Here is a 15,472-nt window from a genome sequence, read left to right on the forward strand (position 1 = left end):
TTAGGATAGGCATTTATGTTAAGGAGATATAGATCTTACCCTAAATATCTATTAGAAGACTGAGAGTAGTAGCTCTAGATGAGCATAGCCAAGTTCACAGTACTAATGTCTCAAGACAACCTTGGTGGCTGATGATCTTATCAGGGAAGCCAAGGGATGAATGACACAGGAACGCTGCAGTTTCCTAGATTTTAGTTTTGAGTGATGGACGAGACTGGACCTGTTTCGGGACGATGAGACTCCACACTCACCCTCAGGCGATGCTTACAAGTGCTAAAATAACTTGCAAGAAAAAATGAAATGGTTTCATCAATTCTCCTCTCCAGGGGGTCAGGAGCTTCAGATTGGAATATCCTTGTTCACCAGCTACCGAGGGGCAGATGTCAAGGTCCAAATTGGGCACTCCTGGGCACAGATCCAAGCACAGACGGACCATGGTGTTAACGTGACCCTCCCAGCCTTGGCTGCGGGATGGTACAATGTTTCTGTCATCATCAATGGTGTTGCTGTCACATCAAACAGGTAGTGTGAATTTGTGCACTTAAGATATAAATTTCCTTCTCTATCCTATTTGGTATTTTAGGGTTAATCTGAAAATAAAGGTAAGTGTTTTCAAAAATCCTGTACCTAACGGTGAAATCTGCTGTATAGTATAAAATTATGAATAATTATCAAGGCACTTATTGATCTGTGGAACCCAAGTCAGCAAACTGCAAATGCTAGTCAATTAACTCCCCTTAGATCAGTAAGAGGCAGGAGAGAAACATTTTAGAAAAAACAGTTGATTTGATGAAAAATGCATATTCAGGCAATCAAAGGTATTCACAAATTCAGGTCAAATGTAGATGCATCCTGCTGTAGGAAAATAGCAGAAGAAAAGAAACACTTTTTTTCATGAGAATAAACAAAAGCTAGTTTGGAAAAAAAAAATGTTTTGTTTGGAGAGTTTTCAAATGATTCTATTTCTATATTTTAAGGTGACACTGAGTTTTTTCCTAGACAAATGCAGTATAAATGAATTAAAATGCAGGGGAAAACCCGCCTGGAAGTGAGATCAACAATGCATTCTCAAGCAGTACAGTTTTGCTTCTGAGCTATGCAGCTCTTACCCATGACAAGTGCTAGGAATGATCCTGAAACAATGGGATTAGGGGGGAAGGGGCTGCATGTGTTGCTCAAAAACCACCCTAAGCTGCCTGTTGCACCAATGCACTTCACAAGTAGGAAGCCTGTGGTCAGAGGGATGATGCACAGGGCTTCATCCCATTTTATACTGGAGTCTGTTAGCAGCACCATCACTTTGTCTCCAGGAATAGAGACTGGAGGGAGATGGGTCATCTCAGAAGGCAACCCTGATCTCTGGTGGGCTGGACTGCAGGCTTGGGAATGTTTGCTGCTGTACTGTGTCTTTTCAGGGCAGGGATTGTTTTTGAAAGGAGGGTGATGAGGAGGAAAAATAGATGCAAGTGGGACAGAAGCAGGACTACACCCCTGTCTGAGTGGGCTTTGGGAGGTTATGCCTGGTATTCCTCTTGCTGCAGTTATCTCCACTACTTATTTCCCATGGGGGGAATAAAGAAGGGGAGGCAGCTGGGATCTCCTGTCTGTTGGCATGGCTACACTGGGATCTGTTTAGCAGAAACCTCTTGCTCCTGCTTCTTCGTTTAGGCAATTCACTTGTGTTGCACGGACTGCAGTTGGCCCACAGGCTGCCAACAGACAAGGTTCCTGACAGACATAGCTCAAATCACCTGGAAAACTGGGTGGTCTTGTTGCTGTGGTTCCTTGGGGACGCAAAGAAAAGGGAAAGTGCCAGATGGGCATTTGGCCCTCTAATCTTGAGGAATTTGCAAGAAAGAATAGCATTGCAGCAGGAGAGGAAAATAGAAACAAACAATTCCCCCCAAACAAACAAAAACCAAACAAACCCAAACCTTCTGTGTTGCTTGTTTTGCAGGGCCGAGCTGTTAATCCATTACGTCTCGGAGATCTTCAGCATCGAGCCGTGCTGCGGCTCCTTTCTGGGTAAGCAGCGGCTGTACATCTGCAGCCACTTATGGAGGTCAAAGGGATCAAGGGCACAGTTTTCCTGCAGGACTGGAAGGGGCAACCCGTTTCATATCAGTTTAAGTGAGGGTGTTTTAAATCTGTGACTCTTCATTATGCAGACACCAACTGGCAGACAGCAGCAGCCTGGAAATGTGGGATCGTAGTGAGCATCTCTCAATCTGGTCGGCTGGCTCAGGGGAACCTGTGCTTCGAATATGATTTCCCCAAGTCTGTGCTCATGTATCTTTGCATGTTCCCTTTGGGAAAAGAAAGCACGCCCACACCTGACTCATCTGTGCTGTATCTTTCAGTCATTACGCCTCCAAATTTCATGGCTTTCTGTGTGGAAATGAAGTGGTAGGCAGGGTAGAATCGTGGTTTCAGGCAAACACTTTTTTCAGTTGATCCCAGATGGAGCATTTAGTTTTGTTAACTCAAAAAGACAAACAAAAACCCCACAACAACAACAAACAAAAACACACACACAAGCAAACCTTTTTCAGTGTTAATTTTAATCAAAACTTAAATACTTATTAATCCCATTCCAGTCTTTTAAACATGGGAAATCATTCAACTGTGTTTCAGAGCAAAGCATCACTGAATTAAAAAACAAAAATTTCACTTTAAATCTTAAAACACAGATTTGAGATGGTTTATTTTGTCATGTGGTTGGAGGGGGAGGAGAGTTGAATCCATTTAGTGAATATTACATGAACCCTTTGAAAACAAATTCCTGTGATGTAACTGCAGGTTCTCCACACATTCCTTTCCCAGCCTCACAACTCACCTAAAGATACAAAACTCAGGCTTTGTGGTACGTGATTAGTTCAGTAGTTTGTGACATGCTCAAGCCTTTAAAGATGAGAGCTTAGAGAGCAAAGGTTATCACTTTTGAAGAATTATCTAAGTTAAGAAAAAAAATATTGCACCCTTCTTTTATTTTTAGGGGTAAATTGGAAGTTAAATAACTGATTAACTCTTGGCTGTAGTTTTGTGAAGGGCTTAAGCCAATTTAGGATCTCATTGGTACAAAAAGCACCTCTCCTCACCTCTTATCTCTTATTGTTTGCTGTCTGTACCACCTGTGTGGCCTTCTGAATTCTGAATTTGAGCTCACTGAAACTGAACCCCATTATAAAACAAGTTATTTTTCAGCCAGGCCATGGGAAAAGGAAGGGCATGGGCTTAATTTATAAAGAGGGTTAAGCAAGGCAGGGTACTGGAAAGCAAACTAAAGGAAGATGGACAGATGCTTCAGCAGGCTTTAAGTGAGGCACCTATAGGCTTGGAAGCATGGAATTGGGAATGCTGAGGGTGTTGCAACTTTTTCATTATCACTTTCTAAAATCCGGACTGCTGCTCTTCAGTGCTGGTCTTATTCTCAGCACACAGCAGACAGGGTGACAGTGCTTCTTTGCACAGTCATGTAAATCCAGCCATCGGGATTCATGCTTATCCCAGATAATGGGTACCTATTCTCAGCTGCCAGGTGGGTGGCACAGCCCCTCAACACTCTTTCTCCTGTGACTGTGGAGAGGGAGACTCCATTGCCACATCCTAGGATCAGAGCAAAGATAACCAGCCTCCCAAATGTAGGATGCTTTAGGGAGATTATATGACTGGAGCTGCATATGATGGTAATTCTGTGAAACTTCCAGCTTCCAACACTAGACACAAGGGCAGCCACAGCTGGATGTCACAACCTTATGTCTAACTTCTCTTCAACTATTTTTCTGTGTGAATGGTTCACATCAAGAGTCTACTTACATATTTGCTGTCTTCTTCCGTGGTCACAAATGAAGGCCCAGGGAAGAACAAAAAATCCAGGCAACCCCAGGGGAAAGCAGACAGCCTGCCTGCCTTCAGCCCATGCATGGGAAGCTTTGGTCAGAGTTCCCTCCCCTGGAGTGGGGGACCTGCTCTTCTCTTCCCCTACCTGTTCTCCCCATCTTAAATGGTGCTGACTGGGAGCACATAGGTAGGGGATGTCTTTAAGCTGTAAGTGTTCATTATTGTGTCAGCTCCTCTGGCTGCCTCCTCAAGGGCAAGTGGCCATCTGCGTGTGGCAAATCTGGAATCTGGCCCTCTGCGTGAGGCACCGGGTGGAACTGAAGATTGAAAGAAGGTCTGTGGTTCTGGCCTGTTTGTTTTTAATAATAATAATAACCACATCTTTTTTTTCCCTGTATGCAAAAGGACCAAGCTATTTTTACTAGCCACACACTTGTCTCTCTAAAAAGTCTCGTTCCCTGAAGAGTTGAGTCTCTGTTCAGTCTCAGGGGTCCTCTCACCACTGCTTCCTTCCATTCTGTGGTTGCTTTCTACATTTTTTTTGCTGCCATGATGGTCCCTGGCTATCTTACAACATTGGCCTCTTGTCTACATAGGATTATGCTGATACTTGGCTGCTGTTGTCAGTAGCTGTCTTGTTCAAAAAAAAATAAAGGACTTAATTCTTTTTTCCATTCGGCCTGGATAAGACTGCTATGCTTATCAGCTTTATCATGGTTTGTGAATGTTCAAAGATTGCCATTAATTTCTTTCCCACACATAATGTCCTTCTGTCTTTTGTGGTGTGTTTTTCTCCCAAGGTGGAACACTGCTCACGATCTCTGGGGTTGGCTTTAGCCAAAATCAGTCCCTGGTTTCTGTTTCAATGAACAGGCAAACCTGCCTGATTACCTGCTTGGAAGAAGAGACCATTTGGTGCCTGACCCCACCAGCTGCTGATTTGCTTAATGAAGATTCTCAAGACATCTCTGTCAGAGTAAATGTACTCATTAGCAGTAGCTCACTTCAGGATGTTCCTGTTGCAAGAAACATCACCACCTTTTATTACCAAAGAGCTTTGACACCTCTGATTACCAGTGTTGAAACAGAAATCTCAGCCAGCAGCCTGCTCTTGAGCATCCAGGGGATAAACATCACTGGGTCTGTGGCCAAGCTTGGAGACAGTGAATGTGAGCTTGAGTTTCAGCATGGCAATGAGTCTGCATTGTTTTATGAGTGCTCTTTACCACTGGGCAACCTGGAACCTGAGACTTACCCTGTGTGTGTTATCCAGAGACAGCTCGGGTATGCTCGTGTGACAGCAAGGCTGCAGACCCTCACAATAACTCCATGGATAACCTCCATATTCCCATCACAAGGGTCAATCTGTGGTGGAATGCTGCTTACTATAGCTGGTGTTGCTTTAAAATCCAGGAGGAACATGGTACGGGTCAGTCTGGATGGTAATTATTCCTGTGAGATCCAGAGCTCTGATAACGATGCCATTCATTGCATTGTCCTTCCAGGGGCGCAACTTTTGCCTTACCAGCAGTTGGCTGAGGCTTCTTGGGTTCTTAATGTCACAGTGACTGTCAATGGGATCAGCAGTGTCTGCCCTGGGGACTGTACACTCCACCTTCACGAGCAGTCAACCCCCCTTGTGGATCTGGTGGCCTGGGAGACCAACGGGACATTCACCTATGTGACAATCACAGGGCAGAGGTTGGCATGGCCAAGCGACAGCCCTGTGGTACATGTGAATAACCAGGTTGTCTGCAAGGTAACTTTCTGGAACGAGACCAGCATCAAGTGCCAGATTGACTGTGTTGCCCCAGGGGAGCATGAAATTTCCATATCCAACAGGATAAATGGGCAAGCTTGCTTCAGGAGGGCATCTGGTGTTGTCACCATCACACCCCAGGTGCACAGGTTTTACCCTCAAAACTTCAGCACCAACGGTGGAGGCCTGCTCACGTTGGCAGGCTCAGCACTGAGAGGAAAGAACATGACTTCTGTTCTCATTGATTATCACCCGTGCCTCATTCTCAATGTCACCTGTGTAGCTATCCAGTGCATGGTGCCTCCGGGCCATGGCACTAGGGCTGTGAGGCTAATGGTAGATGGCACCTCCTATGGCATTGGAAGCATAAGCTACAGCGAGGAGTTTACACCAACTTTCCTTTCGCTTGTTGCCACTGGCCTCCTTTTAACGATGAATGTATCCCATGTCACAGAGATGGACACCATCCATGTATTTGTTGGAAACTCTGCTTGTGGTGGTGTCATCATCACTCGCTCCACTTTGCAGTGCTCAGCTCCTCCACTCCACGCTGGAGAGTACCCTGTGCTGGGCCTGGATGTCCCCAGGGGCTGGGCTTCCTCCAACCTGACGTTCTCCTCTCAGCTGGTGGTGACAGCTGTGTATCACAACTGGGGTAAGTCATGAGGAACTGTTGCAGCTCCTCTAAGGGGTGCAGTGTGATGGATTGTGATAATTGTTATTTTTCATACAAAAGCCAAAATTATGAGTTTAAAAAAAATACCCCTGATGATAGCTAGCTGTTGCACTGTGACTTAAATCCCACTTTCTGTCCTTTTCCAAGGTGGCTTGGCTGGAGGAGCGGTTCACCTGCATGGAACTGGTTTTGACCCGGGGCAGACCTCGGTGACAATCTGCGGCATGCCTTGTGAAATGTTGGACAACGCAAAGACGACTGACCTGAGCTGCCTTGCCCCACGCTTACACGGTCAGCTAAGACGCAAAACCTGGTGTTGCGTTAAAAACGTCCTCTAAAACCCCATCTTGACCCAAAAGGTGGAGTGGTTGTAAATGTATCTTGTCCCAAGGGGAAAGTAGAAGCAGCCCTGGAGAGAGGAGAGGAGCCAAAATAGCCTCTTCTGCTTTTTGAGCTCAGGCCAAAGTCCATTGCTGCCAGGGATGTTTTGGCACCAATGGCTGTAGGCTTTGGACTGGATCCACCGGTGGCCGGAGCTGCCACACATGCTTTGTGGCTATATTTGAGGTGTGCAACGTGATAGCAGTTCCCTGTGGCAGCTATTCCCTGGGAAAACCGTCTCACATAAAATGTGCATGGGGGGCCTTGGGCTGGGCACCCAAGTGCCTCTCGGCTCCCATGGTTGGCTTAGTGACTTGAGCTACCTTAAATGGCTTTTTTTTTTTCTTTCTGCATGGCAGGACGGTGTCAGCAGGGTAGGGGCTTGGTGGGAAAGGGTGAACGTCTGTAAGAGAGAACGAATACCTTGCTACAGTCAGTTCATACCTTTGGGAAGCTGGAGATGAGGATTTGAATTCCTTGAGAGCAGGATGGGATCATCCCACAGCCAAAGCATGCTCTTTATCTGGAGAGAGGCAACACTGCAGGGAATGCTGCCATGTTCTCTAGCTCTCTCAAAGAAGAGCTTGCTCCAGTTTTGGAGGAAATGCTTACAAATGGGCACACACTTGAACAAGGCATACTTCCTCCTTCCCCCATTGGCAGCACAGGATTAAGCTCCTAACATCTTGCAAGAGGCAGTATTTCAGATTTTTAAGTCCCTGAGATATATGCCATTCCCCAAATCCCATGGACAGAGGGACTACCTTGGTGCTGCAGCATTGCAACACTTGGTAGCACACAACTTCAGCACCTCCATAGCTCTGGTGCTAGGAGAGCATCCAGAGACCTCCTCCAGAAATCATTGCCATTCTGTGGCCATCCAGGTGACCAGAGATCTCTCTTCCTTGGGGGGATCTGGAAGAATGGTGGTTTTGAGGGTTTCCATCAGGGTACATTGCTAGGGTTTTGTTCAAAGATATAGAATCTCCATCCTTGCAGGCAGTCAGAACATGACTAGATTAGCTGCTGAGAAATCAATCCAATGTGAAGTTTAGCATTGCTCTGAGCAGGGGTTAGGATGAGAGACATCCAGAGGTCCCTTCCAGCCTCTGTTACTCTGAAATTCTTAAGTTGCTCCCGTCATTTAGAATGGTTTGCTTCTCCATCCGTGAGGAATACCAGGAAAAGAAAAGGGAGGCTGTCAAATCCCCTGCACTCAAAAGGAGACACTGAGAAGTTGTGAAGAGCTCAGCTTTTTCTCCTCCTCTCCTTCTCTTTCCCTCTTTCTTTTTCTTGGATCTGGGCACAGTCCACAAAACTGTTTATCATTATTTTTTTCAAAGGCAACATGCTGGAGTGCCAACAACAACAAAAAAAGCAGACCATAAAACAAGCCATTCTGGTTATTGCAGAAAGAATAGCAGAATAAAATGTAATCAAATTGATCCAAACTGCGACAACATTAATAACTGTGCTCAAAATTCACTGGGGGGTAAGGCGACAGGGGGGAGCCTGGAGAAAATAAGTAAGAGGCAGGACCGCAGTGTTTTCTATTGGCACTAGATGTCAGCAGGCGAACGCTGATTGTTGCCTGCTTGCTGGTTGTGGTTTTTGGAAGAGAAGGTGCAAGGGGGGCGAAGCCCGCCTAAACAAAGGGATGCACGCACCCTGCTTTAGTCCACTTACAGGACAAGCCCGCTATCTCCTGCCCTGGATTTTGCAGCCTTGCACATCTCATCAGTCGAATTGCCAAAAACACTTCTCATGTGTATGTCAATGATGTATGTACAGGTTGACTAAGTCTGTAAAAGTTTGCTAGGCTATTTGCTCTCCCTGAGAGGTTTGAACATGGGCTGCACATCTACATATGACATCTGTGCTGCTTTCCAGAGTTCCCCCTAATACTTAGGGGATTGCATCCCCCACCATGTAGGGCATTAAGTGCAGTTAGTCCAGCCTCACCTGGTTCTTTACCTGCTGCTCTTTGCCTGGGGGAGTTTGCCTCTTGCAGCTTACACCTCCTCGCTGCCCTGGGATCTCAGTGCTAGCTTGTGTTGTCTCTGGCCTCTTTAAGGTGAGAGATTCATGTGGGAATCCCCAGCCAGTCTATCTGGCTTGCTTGTGTGATTAAATTCATAGGAGAAAGCCCTGCAGGTAGGGAGTGTGACTTCTTTCCCGCTTTACAGGCAGTCTTCTAAGATGCAAGGAACTGCCGGTCTCAACAGGATCCAGTTATGAGCCTGCCCCATGGGGTCTTCCTTAGGAGTAGGGGCTGAAGCAAGGTTTTGGTTTGACCATTGGTGAGACCTGGGCATACCAGGTACTGAAATGTGCTTGATCAAGAGCACAAGGAATTGGGATGCAAGCCCAGGCACTTTTATGAAATCACTGTCTTTAGCAAGCTACAGAAAAATCAAATTGGAAGTTGATTTTAAACTTCTAAAGTTTTAAAAAAATTATGATAAAATTGACAAAAGCAGAGTCCCTTCAATGAGAAACAGCAAAAAAACACCAAACTGGCCCACCGGTCTTTAAAGGTCTGGTAAAGAGATAACTGGCTTGATCCTGAGAGCTCTTCCCTTCCCTGTTTCTCACTTTGTTACTTGTGTTGCAACGCTGTTGAGGAGTGTGGATAGAGGTGTGGGGTGTTCATCTCAGGTTAAATTTCCAGAACGAAGGGCTAATGTCTGTGGGATTGAACTGTGCTCTTGTGAAAAATGGGAAGACTGGCAGGAAGCTTGAGGCAGGTGAGAAAATAACTGAATATTCCTATTAGGTGATACTGGGGTAAGTACTGTATATATATTTTGCAGTAAACCAGCATTTGAGATTGTATGTTGGACACTGGTGAGGGTGTAGAAGTATCTTTAAAAGGAGGTGAATTGATAGGAAGATGCATCAGTGAAATATCTGAGCGTGGTGCTCAGCTTTTTATTTATTTATTTTTTTGCCTGGCTGCATCAGGATGCTTGGAATAACGTGCCTGGCTTTATGATTCTGATGTAACAGCTTTTTGGATCTCTTTTGGCAAATCCCTGACCTGCTCTTGGCCAGGTTACATTGGTAAAAGTTGATATTTAGAGATGATGATTCAGATTAAAATCTAGAAATGAAATGAGGCTGGTTTAAATGAGAGACATAGCTTGGTGGAGCTCATTGCATGGAGCAAAAGGAGCGAGAGGAAGGAGCTTTGGATGCAGCCATGCAAATGTCCCAGGGCGATGCATCGGGGTAGGGCCACAGGGGACTATAACCAGGGAAATGGGGTTATTTGTATGAGTAAGTGCAGGAGATCTGAAGAGGGCATGCAGTGGCAATTGGAGTCTGAGTAGCAGTGAGGGTCTCTGGTGGGTCCAAATGGTCCCTTCTGCCCTTCAAATCTGGAAATGAAATTAAAAAGGAGGAAAAAAAAATGCATATTGATTACATGGCAAGAATGTTCTGACAGTGAGATCTATCAGGCGGTGGAATGGATGTTTGCAAAGTCACCTCTTGGGACCTGGCTGTGCAAAATGAATGTCTCGTAGGGAGCAATTCTTCATAGGCAAAGGTTGGACTTGACCTTAACAGGTCTCTTTTTCCTCTCCCTTCCCTTTTATTTTTACCATTATTATTTATTTATTTTTTACCTTTTGTTTTCTCTGCTAAGCACAAGTTAATGTTATGCTCTGCGGTCCGTTTTGTGAGCGGTGGATTACTGGGGATGTGCGGTTTGGCACTGAGACTCCTTGGGCAGTTGTTCAATCAATCTGCAGCTGCCCTTGGAACTCCTGTAGGGTTTAGTCTCATCACATGTCCGGCAGTTGTTATTAAACAGTGACCCAGAACAAAGCCCTTGTGCTGAACATCCCAGGCTCCTGGTTTAAGCCAGAGCATCCCTCAAAGAGAGGGCTGGGGGCAGTGGGTCCCTAACCCGTCACCAACATGCAGAGATTTGGCTGCCATTGTGTCTGACCTCAAAAGAGGAGCCGTGATGGGATGAATGCATTAATCTTAGTGATGGGATTGTACAATGTGTGATCAGCAGGTTCTATCTTTATAGAGTAGTTAAAGCATAAAGAAGCTTCATTCTGAGGTTCAAACACTAACCAATTAAGTAGGGAGAGGTGTCCCGGAACGGGCACACTATATACTTTTAGGATGTGCTGTGTGTATTGCAATCTTTAGTTAATTCTTTTTTATTTTTACTGTTGTGGCAGGAGATAATGGCAGCTTTTTACAGCCAAGGGATATTTGCATTTAATGGTTAGAGGAACGGGATGAAAAGCCAAGACTTCCTCCTAACTGAGAAAAGTATTAAATCTTCTGAGAATAGGGGAATACCAGAACCTCAAGGAAGGGCTGAGAAATGGACACCTCCCCACATAGAGGTGTCCCCATCAGATGGACAGAGGTGTTAGGGTGTGGAGATCAGCTCCCTCTCTCCTTCTGCCTGAGAGGGAGAAAGTGGTTCAAGGTTTGCTGCTGAGGTTAAGCAGGGTTTTCTTGGATTTTGCTTCCATTGAACTCTTTAAAACCCTTTCTAGCCACATTCTTTAGCTTAGATTTGTTAAATAAATAAGTTTGTTTGAGTTAAAAATAATTTCAGCAGTTGGCAGGATGCAGGGCCCTACATTCCTATAGGCATGATAACATTGAGATGAGGGTGCTGGGGTGCTTCAGCAAGGATTTCCATGTAAAATTTCAGGGGTATCCAAATGGCAACAGGCTGTTCTGTCGAGCTCTGAGGGCTATGCAGAAAACATCTTCTGGTGACGTCCATTAACCATCTGACCGCAGCAAGTACTGAGGAAAATATTTGGGTCTGGAGATTCTGTGGGTCACTTCCAATTTCCCAAATTTTCTAAAGTTAGGTTCAGCTGTTTTTCCACTAGTGACCCAGGAAAATGCTGCCAGTTTATTTTCAGGACTGCAAAAGAAGAAAAACAAAATCTCTTTTGATTAGCTCCCTAGCCTGTATTTTTTTTTCATTTTATTCTTCCTCAAGTGTTTAATGTGAACACAATCTTCCTTTATTACTGTTGTAGATGATTAGACATCAAACCTAGTTGTATGGTCTCCATTACCACATCTGAATGTATTGCAGCCTTTTCTGTCACTAGTAAGGCAGAAGAAGCTGTTATACCCCATTGTGGAATGGGACCAAATTCTCCTTCCGTCCACGGGAAACTTGTGGTCTTGTAAAGAAAGGGAAGGGACAGCATCCTCACTGGTTAGATGTTCTTCAGTAGTTTTGAGGAGATCTCAGCCGCATATACACTGGCTGAAAAAAAAGCTTTATTGTGAAGAAGTATTGTAATGAATTGGTTCTGCCACAGGTAAAAATGTTGCAAAGGCAAGTTTATTATAGTGTTTAGTCCTCTTGGTTGATATTCATTTACATAAACACGGGTGTGTAGTGCCGTTGAAACAAACTTGGGTGTGAGACTCCTGTGGGATCTGTAGGACAGCTCAGGTGTCTCTAGGCATAATTTCTGGACAATAAAAGCAATAATAGAGGTGTGATAGCATCATTCGGTAGGGTTCTCTGTCTGTTGTTTGTGTCTCATGTTTCTGTGTAGGTCTTTGAAGCAGGGGCTGTGTTTGGTTGTGTTTGAATCGATGCCGAACAAGAGAATTGTCACTGGATTTGGGAGGGAAAAAGATCTAGCATATTGCAAAACATGTGAAGATGTAGGAACTTTTTTCTTATTCTCAATCCAGAGAAGAAAAATACAGAAGAAATGTGGATTCTGTCTCTGAATTTCAGAACAGATGAAATGGCAGGTTTAATATTTTTGAAAAATACCTTTAACAACAATACCTTAACATTAAACAATCATAAACTTGTCAAAAATACCTTATATTAAATCATTTGAAGCAAAAATCTTAAATCTTTTACCATAGGAAATATGGCATTTTCACATTACTTCCATTTCAAAGTCCATTTTCAGAATTACTTAAGAGCTAAGATATTAATTGATAATGATACTTTTCCAGCAAAGAAGAAACCTTTGGAACAAACTAGAATTTAAAAAAGCAAATCAGGAAAATTCTTTCTTGATGAACTCCTGTCTATTGCAATTCTGATACTTGATGAACACTCTTGTGTGCTGTAGTGCAGGATGTAATACTGTTCACAGAACTTTCCAGGAGTTTGTTACAACTGTTTGATTAATTTTGGTTTAATAAAAATTCTCGAAGTCTTCACATGCTGAGGGATTTGAGAGGAAACAGTCTTGATCTCTGCTTGCTTAAATGATTCTTAAAAACACACAAACAATAATTTCAATTGATTTGATCTTCAATGGAAGTTCATATTTTTTTAAAGTGTTTTTTGTCTGGATTTGGAGTATGAAAATCTAATTTCTGTTCACATCTCTTTTTCCTTAAGTACACTTCAAACTGTGCAGCTGCTCCCATCACACCTCCTACCACTCTGAGTCAAAATGAGACGAAGTCTCAGGTCAGTCTGGAGCAAGCAGTCTCCCCATTCACCCAAGCTCCCTTGAAGCACCCCAAGCTGTGCAATGCTTTCACTAAATTTGATTCTGGATTTCAAAGCTGTGCTAGATCTCAGAAGTGGTCACAACTGATGTGCCTTACACCTGGTCTCTAAACCATGGTCCATGTTCTCCAGTTGGAATGCCCATACTCTTATTTAATCACCTCCTCCCAAATGTGGGGTCATTTGATCCCAAAGACCATCTGGATGCTTGTCCCACAAGGGAAGTTATGCTGGCCCACACAAGGCAAAAGGGACTGAAGAAGTTGCACGAAACACTACCCACCCTCAGAAAGGATGTACTGAAAGGGAGGATGGGACGTGAGCATCAAATGATAGCCATCAGTAGCCAAAATCTGCTTAACATCAGTAGTCTGTAGGCTGTTCGGGGTTATTTTTTTGCTTCCTGTCTTTGCAGCATCCTTGGCCATTCTCTGTGGCCTGACACATTCTTCCGCTGACTGCCGAGAAGACAGATCCACCTTCATCGAATGTGATGTCCAGGTCACGGTGGGTCCTTACCAGCAGCGAGGATCCGTGTCCTACCTGTACCTGTGTGAGGATAGCCGACCTCAGTGGCACCAGAGGGACAGCGGCCCTTCCCAGAGGTGTTTGGCCGGACTTTTTGCCAGGTTAGCTCTGCTTCTCTCCAACATCTGAGCAGGCCCATCCACGAGGAATATTCCCCTGCCAAAAGACGGGCTGAAGAAGGAGATGATTGCTAATTCTTCAGCTGATTCCAGCAGAGCAATTTAGCTTTGAGACCACTAGAGAGCTCCGCTGGGTCGTGAAATTCATTTCTTGTGTCTATCAAAGCATCTCTAGACCCCCCTCCTTCCCTCCCACCTTTTTAAAGTGTTTGAGAGACATCAGAAAATCCATCTCGTAAACAGCCTGCTTTGTTCCTTCTTAGGTTTTAATATTTATCTTCTGATCCAAAGCAACATCTGGTGGATGCCAATGGGGAAAAAGATTAGGCATTATGAAAAGCAGAAGCCTTTTTTTTTTTTTTTTTCCTCTCTCTAAGCAGCTTCATGAGTAAAAAGTTGCAGAGAAGATTCAGCACGCTGTGCAACGTTTACTCAACAAGGACGCTCAAGCAGTTACTCAGGTTCTGCAAATCCAAGGCCAAGTTGCCCAGGAGTGAAAATTGGTACCAATACCAATGCCTTTAATAGAGCTGTGGGGACTTAAACCTGCAGGGCCTCAAGGAGGAAGAGGGAGGCTTGAATTAAGGAATAAACAGATGAATAGCACTTCCCCAAAGACACTTGAGCTCTTAAATGGAGAGTTTGAATATCATTGCAATGTATTGTTTAGATGCTTTGTTTAGATGGTGAAGGCATTCCTGACTGGTGCACGTTGGTACTGTCCAGGTACTTCAGTGAAGTTGTAGAGATTTGATCCTCGTCCTTATGCCACCACCAACATTGTCACCAGTGGGACAGCAGGGAGTCATCAGAGGCAGTTCTGGATGCCCTGTGTTGAGGGAATAAAACAAATTGGTGTTTACCGAAGGAGGACAGCAGAAGTGGCATTGACCACTTTTTTTTTTTAACTTGTTTACAAAAAAGAAAAAAAAAAAGTGGTTTACTCAACTACAGCATCAGCCTGTCAGTCTGTCATTTCCTCCTTATCAGCTTTTGAGCTCTGATAAACTTGAGCTGGGCTTCATATAAGGGATGAATGTCTTAAGAAATATGAAATTTTTGTCAGTTTAGAGAAAATCTGTGCTAGGCAGAAATAAATTAGTTTCTTATTGAGGAAGAGGAGGATAGAATTCTGTCCTAACCTGTCTTTTTGCCAGCAACCTGTGGGCCAGACAGTAGAAAAATACAGCTGGCCAACTGGTGTGTCCAAAATCCTGTTGTGCACCGGTAATGTCCAATAGCATCCTGGGAGATAGGGAGGATGGTTTCACTGGGGGAGACAGGAATAGAGAGAGCTAGAGTGGAAAAACAGCCTGAAATTAAGCTGATTTCAATAGTTCTGTCATTCCCACAATGATTTGTTTCAAACCAAGAAACCCCGGGAGCCTTGCCTTGTCTTGCTAAGCTTTGCTATTGCTAACATCAGTGTAACCCCAAGCCAGGTAACCCACAAACTTGAGAGTGACGGGGCAGCCCCAGGTTATTGCTTTTGGTTATTGCTTTCTGCTCCCTGAGCATCAAAGTTGTGCTCAGCTCTTTACAGATAAAGATGCATCTACGGTGGGTGGATTATTATGATGCTTTTCCTTCTTGCTCCTTTTCCTGGTGTGGGTTGTTCCAGTTCTGCTGCTGCAGCTGCTCCATCCTGGTGCCAGCAGGGTGAGTGGGTGGGAGGGCTGCAC

At 44.5% G+C, this 15,472-nt stretch overlaps 1 protein-coding gene across 1 annotated transcript in view; it reads left to right on the forward strand.

Annotated features, from left to right (window-relative positions):
- The window catches only part of PKHD1 (PKHD1 ciliary IPT domain containing fibrocystin/polyductin), a 254,208-nt gene that overhangs the window by 40,392 nt on the left and 198,344 nt on the right, over positions 1-15,472 (forward strand). Inside the window, 5 exon segments of the mRNA XM_040550788.1 lie at positions 327-522; positions 1,958-2,025; positions 4,641-6,254; positions 6,423-6,566; positions 13,559-13,772. Of these exon segments, the coding sequence (XP_040406722.1) occupies positions 327-522; positions 1,958-2,025; positions 4,641-6,254; positions 6,423-6,566; positions 13,559-13,772 (2,236 nt within the window).

Source organism: Cygnus olor, chromosome 3, assembly GCF_009769625.2.
Source record: "Cygnus olor isolate bCygOlo1 chromosome 3, bCygOlo1.pri.v2, whole genome shotgun sequence".
NCBI classification, from domain to species: domain Eukaryota; kingdom Metazoa; phylum Chordata; class Aves; order Anseriformes; family Anatidae; genus Cygnus; species Cygnus olor.